The sequence below is a fragment of the Aptenodytes patagonicus genome, chromosome 1, assembly GCF_965638725.1.
Source record: "Aptenodytes patagonicus chromosome 1, bAptPat1.pri.cur, whole genome shotgun sequence".
Taxonomy (NCBI): Eukaryota; Metazoa; Chordata; class Aves; order Sphenisciformes; family Spheniscidae; genus Aptenodytes; species Aptenodytes patagonicus.
Window position 1 is genome coordinate 10788656 of NC_134949.1, and position 15428 is coordinate 10804083.

Consider the following 15428-nt stretch of genomic DNA (forward strand, 5'->3'; position numbering starts at 1 on the left):
GTCTGTACATAATGCTTAATTACACAGTAGATCAAAGTGGATCTAAAGGAAATAATTGAACAGTAACCATTTTAAAATAATAATAAAATTCTCATGGTGCCTCAGGGAAATATTCCTCTTTCTTAAGTAAGCATATATATATTTATAACTATCTACTTGACAAAGAGACAGGTATATAGTACAAGCTTATTGCTTACAGGGAACCTCAAGAGTTGGAAATTTAATTTGGTATTTCTATAAAAAGCTATATCTTGAGAGAGTGATATTATCTTAAAACTACTTTGAAAAAAACAGATAAACCTTTCTGCAAAATACATGGTGTAACAATTTTCTCCTTAACCTTTAAAAACAAGCCTATAAAATTTAATGTTGTGATCTCATTTCTCTAGTACCTGTTAACAACCTAATTTTGGAAATGGGCTGTCAAATGTTAACTTTCAACCTGTCCTTATTTTTATTGTTTCTTTTTTCACAGTAGCAGAGGGCTAGAATGTAGACCTACATACCAAATTTTGTGCTGTGATGCCACTCATGTGCCTTAAAGAACTGTTTTTATTTCAGCTTGACTTGCTCGTTTTCAAGAGAAGTTGAATTTTCTTTCCTGTGTGCAATACCATAGTGTGAGCAGGATCTGTATTACAGTGTTGACTTTCGTAGGATTTATACCTACATCTTCAACTGTCTTGAAATTTTTTTTTTTTTTCCCTCTAGTTCCCTTTCCACTCTTGGCTTGCTAATCTAGGTGTTTCAGTTTTAGAAACTTTACTTACAATGCCATTAGGCAACACAAAAGAAAGAATTCGTGACCAAACCAACAAAAAGCCCTTGCTCTTTCTAATTAACTGAATACCTGCTGTTGCCTAACACGATTAAGATTTTAGGGGGGAAATTAATGAGATATTTACAGCTGATTAAATGAGGTGAAAAGCATAATTTATCATAAGTTATGTCATGAGGTATTCTGTATCACAGTAAAATTTCATTGACTACTGACTATAGTCAATTGACTGTTACTGTAACAGTGTTCATCAATTTTAGAGTGTCTCCCAACATATCTTTTTTTGAAAAAGGCACAGAAGATGTTAATATATTATATATTTGATTGATTATATAATATATTGGATTGATTAAAACAAGCATTGGTACAGAACAACTTTGCAAATATAAGTTTCTGTATAACTGGCCACATAGTATTTAGCTGAAATGTGTATTTCCTTGTATTTTAAGTTCGTTGTGCAACTGACTTCAACTCATAAATATTAATGTTCATACTGCTGATCTTTCTGTAAGTGATCACATCTACGAACATTAAGATCTTGTTAGCATGCGATAATGAGTACTACCGTGCATGTGGTCCTACCTTAATGTTACAATTCAAATAACTCATCATTGTCTTTTTCTCATATAATCTCCTTACAGCAGCCATTTGGAAAGGGAAATTTTTGTTATCTTTGTAAGAGACTCACCTACTTTTGTTGATGTTATTCTAGTCTTTCTAGTGTGCTGTGATTAGTAGAAACATCAACTTTATAGGCTTGCATTTACTTTTCTATAGCTGGGAAGTGCAACTAGAGTGACATCTCAGAAACAAAGTATTTGTAGGAGAAAATGACTACGCAAATAAGCCAGTAGTCATTGCATACAAATAATGCAATGGGAAGAAGAAAGCATGAGGAACTTAAAGAAAATTCCCAAGGAAGAGGAGTGTGTTTCTTTAAATTTACTTTGTTGATTAGTTAAATGAAATGTTACTACTTTCTGCAATAGTTCAGTTTGCTTTTGTAGTCATTGCTGCTGGTGTTAGGATGTAACTTTGTAATACCAAATATGTTTTGTCTTTGGCAGCAACGATAGTGTTAAATGAACTCAATTGGACTGCAGCGTTGGATGATGTATTCAAGCGGAACAGAGAAGAAGACCCCACTTTATTATGGCAGGTTTTTGGTAGTGCAACTGGCCTCGCTAGGTATTACCCAGGTAACTGCATTCTCCTAAAGAACTGTCCTGTGCCACATATTGCCTTAAAAATATTCTGAATTATTTACAAGCAATAAAAGATAGCTAAAGATGCCTTTCTTACATAGATGGGGTTTCTGTATATCAGAAGTAACTCAAAAGACTGTGAAATTATTCTGGCATAAAGCTAGTATGAGGGGGAAGAAACTGGGGGTGAAATATGTAACTAGTATTTGTTACAGTCAGAGGAACAGAAGATGATGTCCTTTGAAAAGCTGAACAGTTAAATATTATTTTTGTATTATTTTCTATGTGTTGTATAAAGAATCATTGAATATTTGCCAGTGAGATTTTTGTACCTTTCTAGTTTTAAACATAGTTACTCGGTGACTAGACAGATAATCTTACGGATAAAGTCAGTAAAAATACGATTGCACCATGCCATGTTTATGTCCTGCAGAATCCATGATCTGACAATTATGTCTTTGCTATTAGAGCTAAGGTCAATGAATACAACTTGATTACTTCAGCCAGCATCTGTTCCACCTGTCGAAGAATCCCATTACTGGATCACAGTAATTAATTTAAATAGATATATATTTTAATGAATTTAGATCATCAGTAGCCTTAATTTGATTTTTGATGTATACTACGTAATGGAAAGGCTGGTTTTATGGCAAGGCATACTGCCTGTGCTGCTGCTGTTCTTGTTAAGTGATGCTGTTATCAATGACAGAATGATGTGTCCACTACACACAAGACAATGGCGTGCAGTGTCTTGTCTCTTGCCTACAGCTGGTTAAGGAAGAGCTTTGAGATCCTTTCTCTTCTGTTTATACAAGATTGTTGGTGTTTCTGAGCATGAAGGGGATTATTCTAAAGCAGTTACTGTATTATTAGCACAATTGCTAGCACAGGCAGAGAAAATGCCTTAGGCTAGTTTACAGGAAGAAATGATTCGTAGTACTTGAATCCTGTTTGTTTTGTCATGCTAGGTGCTGATGAAATAAATACAGTGAGATGTTGCAGAAAAAATAATATTGAAAATGCTAATTTCATATTTCTGTTCTTTCAAAGTGTTCTGTTTCAATGCTTTTGGGATCTATTAGTACTGTGTTTGGGGTCACCATTTGTCACCACTTACTATATAGTGATGTTTTCCAAGTGCTGAAAAAGAAGTGTTTATTAAATATATCTCTGTGGCAATCTCTAAGGAATTCATTTTCAAGTGTAAGATTATCTTATATATTGAAAAATATATTCTTATGTCTAGCTAACCTGTCTACTCCAGTTGTTTACCAGGACAACACAGGTGCCTCAGAATCTCTATGTATTCTTCCTTAGAACACTTCTATGAAATGGGAGAAGCTTGTTTTCCCTATTTTTCAGGTGGATATGTTGCTTGTATATACTCCATCTAAACACAAATTTATATTTATATATATTTTATACATATTTTTGGGACCCCACCTGGAGTACTATGTCCAGCTCTGGAGCCTTCAGCACAGGAAAGACATGGACCTGTTGGAGCGGGTCCAGAGGAGGATCACAAAAATGATCAGGGGGATGGAACACCTCTCCTATGAAGAAAGGCTGAGAGAGTTGGGGTTGTTCAGCCTGGAGAAGAGAAGGCTTTGGGGAGACCTTATTGCAGCCTATCAGTACTTAAAGGGGGCTTATAACAAAGATGGCGGCAAACTTTTTAGCAGGGCCTGTTGCAATAAGACAAGGGTTTTAAACTAAAAGAGGGTAGATTTAGACTAGATATGAGGAAGAAATTTTCTACAATGAGGGTGGTGAAACACTGGCACAGGTTGCCCTGCGAGGTGGTGGATGCCTCATCCCTGGAACCATTCCAGGTCAGGTTGGACGGGGCTCTGAGCAACCTGATCTAGTTGAAGATGTCCCTGCTCATTGCATCAGACTAGATGACCTTTAGAGGTCCCTTCCAACCCACACTATTCTGTGATTCTGTGATTTAGTATAAAACTCAGATCCTCACGCCTCCCGCTTATTCCATAGCTAAGTGCTTATGTCCTTATTAACTGTCTAGTCCTGTCAGAACTTGACTTCAAAAATTCCTGGGTAATTCCCCCATTCTTAGATTTTACATACACACACAGTAACCTGGAGCAGTCTGACAGTCCTTAAGTTGTATATGCATTGTTCTGAGCATCTTCTCCTTCCCACTTCCTTCCATTTATAGCTTAAATCAGTATAGCCCTCTGGTTTTAGATTTTTGGAATAGGTCTTTCTGCAAGTTTGTCCATCTTTTCTCTTTTTGTAAACTCTTTGTCTCAGTTTGCAGAGACCTATCTGACACACACAAGTGTTCTGAAAATGAAATCAAGTTTCATATATTGTAATGGATGCTTTGCACATTTGCTTTTTGAAAATGATATTATAAATTGTAAAATGTTGGTTCATTATATTGGCCTATATTACTTCAAAGTGATTAATTTCTCCATAGTGACGATGTTTGTGAAAGAATTTGGAAGTATCAAAAACTAAAATTAAAATGCATAGATAAGTCTGCTCGTTATTAGCTGAAATACATCCGCTCAGTCTTTCCTCCCTTAAGAAGAATCGATCTTTGGTACCTCTAAGCTATAGAGGGTGTCTTCAGTCATAGGTTTCTTGAACTGATGTTTTTATCTGATAGTATCCCACTGCCTCGAGTAGTGGGCTAGACAGTACATCACTTCTATCCTAAGTAGGCTCTTAGGCTGTCCTTGTCACCATAGTAACCAGCAGCATGAAGGGATCTTTCTATGAGCGACAGCATGGGTGGAAAGTATGTCTGAAATATAAGATTATTTTTCTATTACATATATCCCCTTGTTTCCTACATATATTCTATTTTTGTTACTGTTGTACACTCCTCTAGCATCACATATATGATTTTATATAATTTTCAGTTGTGCTTTGTCTGCCTCTTTGGTACATCTGTGTTCCCTTGTTTCTATCAAGAGGACAAGACAGCTTCCTTCTGACTATGACCTAGGTTGAGACACATGGCATTTAGACCATTTCCTTTCCTCACACCTTCTTCTTTATACACTATAATAAACGGTATTAGGCTTAGATACAATAGTAATTAGATGCAGTAGAATAAGAAACTCTATTTTATGAAAATAGCTAACAGCATCAGGTAGAAGAAGTAATGGTACCAAAGTATTCACTTCCTTTAATGTTATGATGTAATTAGTCCATCAAATGTTCCTTATGCAAAAAGTCATTATTACTGAGGAGAAAACCACATTCTATGTGGTGTTACCTTTGGTTTTGTTTTAAAGAAGAAGAAAATATGTAATCCAGGCAAGCCAGATTTAGGAAGATAGTTGCATATATGGATAGATACAGATGTGCAAGAAAGCTAAGTATTAGAAATATATACATAAACACACATATATGTCTATATTTGCAGTGATAGGAGAACTAGTGCCAGACATAAAAGGGAACTGTAGAGCCACTTCCTATGTTTACCTTAAAAGATGCCCCAATAGAAACGTTAGAGACTGCATTGAGGTCAATTTCTCTCTTTATAGATTAGTACATTGCTTGCTTCATTTTGTTTATGAACTCTTTTTCCCTAGAATATACTCAGTTCAGCTCTCATTCTCAAACATCAAGACAGAAATGGCAGAGAAGAGCCAAAGATGCAGGATACCTCCATAGGTCTCAAACCTATTTTTTCACTTCTTTCAGTTAAGGTTTTTAATCAGCTTGATTTAAAGAGTCAGGATGAGTCTCCTCATACTGAACTTTTTCTTCTTTAAATTATTTAAGAAAGTGTGTCTTGCCTAAAATAATTTTAAAGATCAGTGAGGATACTTAGTATCAACATTTTCATTAGTTTCAATGGCAGCATATTTGTGAAGAGAAATGCTGTGCTCTATTACAGTGCTGGCAACCATCCATTTCGATATGAAGATGCCAAGACCAATTTTGAGATTTCTATTAGCTATTCTATGAGCTCTGAACAACGCAAGAGTAAGTAAACAGTAGTTTAATAAAAGAACTCAGAAGAATAAACAAATAAAGTGAATGGAACTTTTAGGAAGGATGTAATATATACTCATTCTTACATTTAAAGTTATATATCACAAATTAGTCTTTCTTTCAAGAGATGGTTTCAGCATTGTAAAAATGTATTGTCCTTTTTACATACATTTATGGAGTTGTATCAGAATCGAGACAGGAATCTCTGTCTTCAGGTGATGAAGATACCTGATAAAATTTTTAATTTAATAGGGAAGTGTACAAGAGGTGGAAGCAAGGACAGGTGAACTGGGAGGAATATAGAGACACTGTCCAAGCATGTAGAAACACAGTTAGAAAAGCCAAAACCCACTTGAAGTTGAATCTGGTGAGGAATATGAAGCACAACAAGACGACCTTCTTACAGAAACATCAGCAGCAAAAGAAAGACTAAGGAAAATATGGACGTGCTGCAGAATCTGGGCCTGCTGCTCCCTGCTGGGACAGAGGGCTTGTTGACAAAAGACATGGAAAAGGCCAGGGTACTCATTACCTTCTTTACCTCAGTGCTTACTCGTAAGACCAACCCTCAGTAATGGCAGGCCTCTGCAATCAGAGGGAAATTCTGGAGCAAGGATGATTTGCCCTCAGTGGAGGAGGATCAGGTTAAGGAACATTTAAACAAACTGGACATGCACAAGTCCTTGTGACCTGATGGGGTGCACCCATGAGTATTGAGGAGACTGGTGGATGTCATTGCAAGGCCATCCTTGATTATCATTGAAAGGTCATGGAAACCAGGAGAGGTTCCTGAGGTTCCTTCTTTCCTGAGGAAACAAGCATCACTTCTATCTTCAAGAAGGGCCAGAAGGAGGATCTGGGGAACTACAAGGTGTCAGACTCACCTTAGTCCCTGGAAAAGTGATGGAGCAAGTCCTCCTGGAAACTATTTTGAAGCATAGTAAGGACAAGAAGGTGATTGGGAGCGGTCAGCATGGGTGAAAGGAGAAATCATGCCTGATCAACCTGATAACTGTCTATGATGAGATGACAGACTTTGTGGATGAGGGAAAAGCAGTGATGTTATTTGTCTTGACTTCAGGAGGAAGTCTTTTGACACCGTTTCCCTTAACATCCTCATAGACAAACAGCTTAGATAAATGGACAGTGAGGTGGACTGAAAACTGTCTGAACTGCTGGTCTCAAAGGGTTATGAGAAGTGGCATGAAGTCCGGCCAGAGGCCAGTCAAAAGTGGTGTACCCCAGGATTCAATACTGGATCCAATGCTATTCAACTCTTCATTAGTGACCTGGATGATGGGACAGGGTTCACCCTCAGCAAGTCTGTAGATGGCACAAAACTGGGAGTGGCTGATACACAAGATGGTTGTACTGCCATTCAGAGGGACCTCAACAGACTGGAGAATTGAGCTGGCAGGAATCCCATGAAGTTCAACAAAGGCAAATGCAAAGTTCTGCATCCGGTAGAGGGATAACTGCAGGCACCAGCACCTGCAGGCGGCTGACTAGCTGGAAAGCAGCTTTACAGAAAAAAACCTGGGGGTCCTGATGGACAAGTTGGACATGGACAACGACAGCCTGGGCTGCATTAGGCAGAGCATTTCTAGCATGTGGAGGGAGGGGATCATTCCCCTTGTCTCAGCACTGGTGAGACACATCTGGAGTGAAAGATCCAGTTCTAGATTCCCCAGTACAAGAGAGACAGGGACTTACTGAAGGGTTACAAAGATTATTAAGGACTTGGAGCATCTGTCATGAGGAGAGGCTGAAAGAGTTCACTTTCAGCCTGGAGGAGACAGGCTCAGAGGGAACTTAAAAGTGTGTATAAATAGCTGATGGGGAGGGTGAGCAGTCTCCATCATAGAATAGTTTTCTTTTTCAGTCTGTGTTTTCCCCCACTTCCAAAAGAAAACTTGGAAAAACTCACTTAGAAAACTTAATGTCATCATTCAGAACAACAGAAACAACAACATCCTCTGTAATTGTATTAATAAATTGTCCAGTTGTGTTTGCAGTATCTGTCCATGGATAGAGTTTCCAAGAGTACCAGCACTGCTGGACCAGTATGGAGGGCACAACTGATAGATTAGCCAGGGGAAAGGTACTCATCCATGTGGAGAAAGCTTTTCAACTTACTTCCAATCTTACTCTATTTTGTAAAATTACTGTCAGTTCAGAAGTAACAGTGTACTCAGCGCTCGTTTTAGGAAGTAGGGTGTTGTTTATTTGTTATTTAGTTAGTTAGTTAGTTAGTTTTCTTCAATACAAATACTAATGTGTGGAAAAGACAAGGTTAAAAAAGTTGGATATATTGAGACCTCCTGGTGCACGCAGTGCTTGTGCTGGGGTCAGCTTCACATGTCAGCCTGACAAGTCCATATTGACAAGGCAGCTCTGAGGTCATCCCTGAGTCAGGGTCAGGATCAGCAAAGCACAACACGGTGCACAGACATCCACACAATGTCGCTCAGGCAAGGAGCAAGTGCTTGTGCTTAAATGAAGCTCCCAAGCCAAGAAGCAGAGGCTCCCGGGAGATTTCTTGCAGCTTTTTGTCCCTCCCCTCTTCCCACATCAGTAATCCCAGGTTACACGTCTGCACCATGTAAACGTGGGCTTGAACATAGGCAACGATCGCCTAGGAGGCTGCAGAGCCTGCTTGTGCATGTAGGCCCTTCATTTTTAAGGAACAGACTGATTTTATCTGAAGAAATAAGCATATTTGCGTGAGACTACAATTTATTCCATAGTCTCTTCTTCTTTCCCTTAAGAATTTCCCTCTTGCTCAAAGGGGAAATAATGTTTGCTGAAACAAAGTAGCACCAAACAACTTCCTTCTGCTCAGAAACTAAATAGCATTTGTGGGCTTCTTGATTAAGGATGAAAAGAAGACTCCCTATGTTTTCTGTCCATGTTCATCCATCAGTGCAAAAACTAGGTACAGGCCATGCAGTGGTTGTTTGCAAACAATCTGAAAATTACTACACTGGATGTAATGAAGTTAGCTTGCAAGTGCTTTGGATTCTGCATGATGAAAATTTTCTATTCAAGTTACAACTGGCCGTTTCACCTGTCATTAACACAGAGCTGCTACTAACACATCAAAAATGTGAAATGTTACAGGTTTAATATACGATATACGGTTGCCCAAAATTTGGATATTTTCTGAGCATTTAATTTACATTTTTTTATATTTAATAATTCTTAACAATAGTTAAAATACGTTAAAACTGTTAAAACAAGTTAGCAGACTGACTGGTGAAATTGTCAAGTCATTGAAATCAAATGGCTCAGACATTTTAAGTGAGTTTTTTCACAGCCAACTGTAATGCCTCAGTCTTCATGTTACAAGCATATCATTACCAGAGGCATTTTTGCTCATAGACGTAGCCTTGTAAGCAGTACGTACAGAATCCTTTGTGACCGATATGCAGGTAAATAAAACATTCTCATGAAGCTACAGGGGAGGGATTTCTGTTGTTAAATTTCAGTCAGTTTGCTTGCATTGACAAGCCTGACCAGAAAAGCCAGACCCAGACATAAAGGCATGTAGTGAATATGTATTGTGTTCTATTAGACATGATACTGTTTTGTATATGATGTTGTCTGACTTGCAACCACAGGAACCTTGAGGTCATTATCCTGCACTACTGTCCAGTGCATGCTCAGAGGCTATCTTGAGTCATCTCAGAAAACAAGGACTCTCCATTTACATGGTGACATTTTGGGGAATTACTTACAGCATCTTTTCTTCTTTTCAACGGGAAATCACCATCAGCTTTTCCGAACATCTCCCACATATAACTTGTATGAGAAAACCCTTCCTGTTTCTTAATGTTCAGTTTGCAAACAGAATTTTATCTGAGTTGGCTGCAGAAGGCAAGATAGGACTGGGCATATAAATAACTTCTTTAATTTCCTTTTTGTTTTTGTCTGAGGGCTCAGTTGTCTTGAATGAATGTTTTCAATTCTAGTTTCTTTACAAAATCCACCAGGTTTAAAAATATTTGTAGAAGTTTCCAGCCTTTGTCCTCCAAGGGAACAGTTTTCCATTATTTATGTATAACTCAAGAGTAAGACTCAGTTTTCACCACTACCATGAAAGAAAGTTGAAATGTATTTTGTGGGTTTTTTTTTAAGCAAACCCTCCTGAAATTTGATATTATGGAATTCTGAAAGGCAAATTTTTGGAAACAATAAACAAATCAGAAGAGTTTCATTGGGAAAACTGTGAGCCACCAAGTTTAAAATTTGGATTCTCTGTGAGATGGCAAAAGAGCACAAATTATTATAAATGTTGAAGCACCTTCTCAGTAATACTAGTAGATGTACATCTCCCTGCCTAATTTTTGAGTTTATACTTCTAATTCTAGAAACTGGTATTAGCTTTTAAGATGTCATTTTAAGATGACATTTGCCTAATTCTAGTGCAGACATAGGGTTTCAGTAGTTTTTGATTCAAATGAAAAGCAGTAGTCTGACAGCATTTTAGCAAAATCATTGAATTACCAGTTCATTCTAATCCAACTGAAACTTGCAAAGACATAAAATTACAAATGTCACAACATAGTATTTTAATATCCAAAACTTTCATTTCTGGAATGCTTTAAAAGAAAAGGGGAAATGTGGTCATCCTCAAAAGATAAGATACTCCACATAGACGCCTGAAACGGTTGAATATTCTGGAAGGATGTATCTCATTCACCAGGTATGGACTATCTGATATAGAATATCTGATACTTTTCAAAAGGTAAGAATAAGTTACAATAATCACAGAACCACAGAATGATTGAGGTTGGGAGGTTGGAAGGAACCTCTGGAAATTACCTGGACCAACCCTCCTGCTCAAGCAGGGCCACTTAGAATCTGTAATGTAGGTCAGGTTTTGTTTTTCTTTTATAATACTGTTTCCAAAGATATTTTTCTTTGGTGGCCGGAGTTTGAAAAATTAAACTTTTTTTTTTTTTTTTTTTTTTTTAAATCTTGAATCCATTCCCTGTGGGCTTGCACGTGTAGAGCTTCATTGACTCCACATGGACAGAAGGGTACTTTAATATAGATCAGACTGCAGATTTAATTTATAATTAACCACAGAGCAGTGGACAAATCTGTTACACAAAAATAAATTAATTTAATTAAAGTAGTTTAATATGGTTTGACAGATATTAAGTCATTTACATTTTGTGAGGCATCTACCTAGCTAATTTTACTGCTAGGTTTTAGAAAGCAACTCTCTGAAAGAACAATTTAATATCAAATTTTTGGTAGGTTACTTGGAAGTGTAGGTACAAACCAACCAGTTCCTCTTTTAATCTTGAAATCCTTCTTAATTATGGAGGTAATGAGGATTATAATTGTTAATCAATGTTTCATTAAAATACTTCAGTGGGAAGCATATTATTTTCACTGTAGCAATCACTAATTAAGCAAATTTAAAAAACACTTGTATTTATGTGCCTTTTGCCAGATACCACCTCTCTGTTTGTTGTTGTTGTTTTTTTTTTTTTCAGGCTAAGATCCTTAGTAAGGATGCATTTTGTTTTGGACTGCAGACAGCAGATACTTATTTGCAGTTAAATGTGATATAGGAGACTTTCTACTTATATTAATAAATACACTTAAGAAAGTTTGGCTGCAAAGGATTACTCAAATGAAAACACACCCTTGATTTAGGTGAATGATTAGTAATGAAAAACTGTTTGGTTGGCAACACTGACTGAGCTCTCTCCGGGAAGAATACTAAATAGTATTTGCCACAGTGTAATATTAGAAAGGGTAATACTGATATGGATAGTCTCAGATTCCAGTTAGTGGGTTTTATGATCATGATGATGCATGAATAGATTCAGTATCTTTTATGAAGAATTGTTGAACCTAGACTCGGTGTGAAAGTATTTGGTCTGCAGTGTGCTGAAGGTGGCAATGGTCAAGATCAGAAAAGCTGAGGCAACTGATAACAAAAATAAAACTGAAAAAGAAATACTATACTGTTCCCAAATGTTCCAGATTTTTCCGTTTCCATCTGGAGATTTAACAAGGGGCTTTGGGAACTTAAAACCTGCTTTCACAAAATGGTATGTCTGGCAACTTCCACTCTCCCAAAGTGCTGCGTAACTCTGTGACTTCTCTCTGGTTTTCTCAAAGAGGAAAAAACAGCTTCCAGCCTGTGGCTCTGTGGTCCTTTTCTTATCACGTAACCTAGACATACATATTTGTCATCTTCATCTGACATTACCTATGTTAGAGAAGAAAGGAGGGAGAAGGAAGGAAACGGGTAGAGGAGGGCTTTGTTTTGGCTCTGCCCAGGCTCATACAACTATGGGCAAGCCAGTAAAAAACGCTACAATATCAATTTCTTAGGTGAACATTAGGAACTTCATACTCATGAAGAAAAATATTTCCTAATGAGACCGACTCTTTACCAGACTTCCAGGTGAACTAGACATGAAGTAGCATTTTGAGATGTTGGCAGTCCTGTTATTTATGGAGACATGACTCTGTTTACTTGAGAAGTATTGAATTCAAGTTGCAAAGTATCTGTGAAGTTCAAGTCCTTAGCTAAATTAGTAGATACTGAACAAGACTGTAATTTTGGAACTGAATGTCTACATAATCTTAATTTCTTACTTTAAGCACATTTGAGCATGTCTTAATCATGCATACACGTGTTTCTTAAGCTCATCTGCTCCCTCAGCTTTAAAGGTATGTCTGTACTAGTAAATGGAACAAGTCAGATTTTTATTAGCATCCTTTAGACAGCCCCACGGTGTGACTGAAGGGACAGCATGTGCTGGCAGCCTTTCCCAATGGACAGCACTGGACCCTGTTTTGTTTCTTCTGTACTACAAGGTTCTCCAGTTCTGTTCTAGGAGTCTTCGTGTTCTCAAACACCCCTAGATTACCTTATCCTATCCTGCAGGGCATATATATACTGCACGGCATATAACACACAGCTTAATTTCCATCCCCAAAACACCTTCTGGTTTAAAGTAATAAAAATATCAGTCCTCATTTTGCAGATAAAAGAAACAGGAATAAAGAGATAAAATGACTTCTTCAGTGATCCTCTGAAGGTTAAGGATTCAAGCCAGGAGTATGTGTAACAGCCAAGTTTCTTAAGATTCAGCATGCTATTATGTTCTTTAACTCATATTTAAATTCATAGCATTGTTTAAACATCAGCAGGTGTGTTAATCTTCTCAGGATCTTTGTAATATCAGTGCTGAAGAGCGCAGCGATAAGAACGGTTGTATTCTTTCCCTTTTTTACTGTAGATTAGCCTTGTATTTAGCCTTACTTTGTTTATATAATAAAAAAGTATAATATGATGGGAACTTTAATTGATTAGAGAAAAGTCTCTTTGCATTGCTCATGCCAGTATTTTACTAGGATATTCCTATATAATTAGGGTTTACAAGGTGTTAAATGGAGAAATTCACAGATAAAGAAAAGATAATGCTGCAGCGCTGATTATCCAGAAAAAATAATTTTGTCCCTAAAGTCTTAAAATTCTTGGATTAAAAATATGGATAGAGAAGAGCTAGTATTCTCTCTTCCCCTTCATTAAAAAAAAAAAAAAAATCTTGAACCTATTTCCAGATGTCAGTGAAGCAGGTCTCACTCAGGTACGGGAGCATTCCCTGCTTAGACAAATTAATAATGGAAGAGCTTTAAAAATCAATTTCTAATAAAATAAAATGGTATCTCTCCAAATGAAGGACTTGCTGTGCACAGCTGCTCTTGTGTTAACCATTAATGGCAAGCAATAGTGTTGCGGCCATGATATTGAACTCTCCAAAGAAAGTCATTACTGAAGCAGATACTAAGCCTAAAAAATCCATACAAAATGAATCAAAAGCCTTGAAAAACTGAGAACATCACCTTTTTTTTAAAAAAAGTCCTGTTAATGACTCAACATTTAAAGGAGCCCTTAAAGTAAAAAAAAAAACCAAACCCCAAAACCCTTTCCCAGTAATGCAGCTTATAAATTATCAGTTAGTGCAATTAGTGTGTAAGTTGGATAGTTCTACTTTTTACATTGAAAGAAGCCTCTTTGAGTGTTGTTCACTTCCTTTTTTTTGTTGAAATCTGGGAGGAAAGGGCATGGGCTGACATGATTTGGATCTAACCATACATGATGTAGAAAATCTTACAATATATTTAATTGTGGCTTCTTTTTCAAAACTGATGTGCTGAATGTTGTAGTTGTGCAAGCAGATCCACCCAGTTACAGGATAATGCGTTATTTCTAATGAGTTAATGAAATTGCTGTCAGCAGGCCACCATACCTTCATGCTGAAGTTCATACCATCTCTGTGTTTTTATGATACAAATTGAAATGTCCAGAATTTGCTCTTATAGGAGAAAAAGAAAAACAACAACAGCAACAAAAAACCCAGCAAAACATCTTGTTGCTTCTGTACCTCTTCTCCTCAAGCTCTGATACTCCAGCCCCCTTTGGGGGGATGGTAGCTAGTCCAGGTGAAACCAATGTGAGCAACATATTTATTGAGGATGAAATTCAGTTTATACGTGCAGAAGCAGAAATATTTGCCTCCGAACTAAGATAACACAGAGCCATTTGAGGGGTTAATTTTAAGTTGCAGACTGCAGTATGTGTTACACCTTCAAACCGCTTTTGTTTCTTTTGGCATATTGGGACCAATAAAGCAATGGATTTGTTTATGTGCAGACTGTTCCCCTATAAAACTCATTGCTGAACTGATTTGGGATGAAACTGAGCACAGTATTGCCCATAACCACATAGGTAGTACATTCCGAAAAAAACTCTGTGAGATTATTATCTTCTCTTTTCTGTATGGTATCGGTGCATAAAAGTTACAGAGGACATTGCACAGAGCTGTCTATGTTAGATTTTCCCTGAAGAAAATTTGAGCTCTTGGCAATTTTAAGTCATTATCTGAATAAAATAGTGAAGAAGTGGCTGCGTTCAGTCTTGACTGAACATCTTTCGTGGTAGCATGGAGTTGGTCAGGAACAACCTCTGTCTTGGGGGGATAGTACTAATTGGTTAATAATCCAAGGCATCATTAAGATATAAATATCCTGAGTTTTAAATATAATGGTGCAAAACACTTTATGATGATTAATGTTAGGGGTTATTAAAGTTACGTCTGTTTTATTTTTTTTAACTACCATGTCTCATCACTTTTCAGCTTTGTTGAAAAATAACTGAGTAATTCTGCAAAGGTGCTGCTGCCACACCAAAATTCACATGACTTCTTTCTGAGTAGTGAGCTGAGGAATACCACACTTCCCAACTAGGGTGGGCTATCTCATACCTGAATGCAGTTTTGTTCACATAAGTTCACTAAAAGATGAGAAGAAACACGAAATGAAACTAAAGGCAAAGTATAAGGTGTAAGTTGCACATTTGCTCCATCTGAGGAAGACTTTATTGAATCTGGCACAGGGATTTGAATAGTCTGTGTTTATGGATGTTTTGAATAGCC

General features: G+C 37.2%; 1 protein-coding gene across 8 annotated transcripts in view; it reads left to right on the forward strand.

Annotated features, from left to right (window-relative positions):
• CACNA2D1 (calcium voltage-gated channel auxiliary subunit alpha2delta 1) overlaps positions 1–15428 on the forward strand; it is a 434729-nt gene that overhangs the window by 299453 nt on the left and 119848 nt on the right. For all 8 annotated transcript variants that reach the window (XM_076360363.1, XM_076360445.1, XM_076360724.1 and 5 more), the window contains exon 7: positions 1846–1977. In XM_076360363.1, the coding sequence (XP_076216478.1) occupies positions 1846–1977 (132 nt within the window). The remainder of the gene's footprint in view (positions 1–1845; positions 1978–15428) is intronic.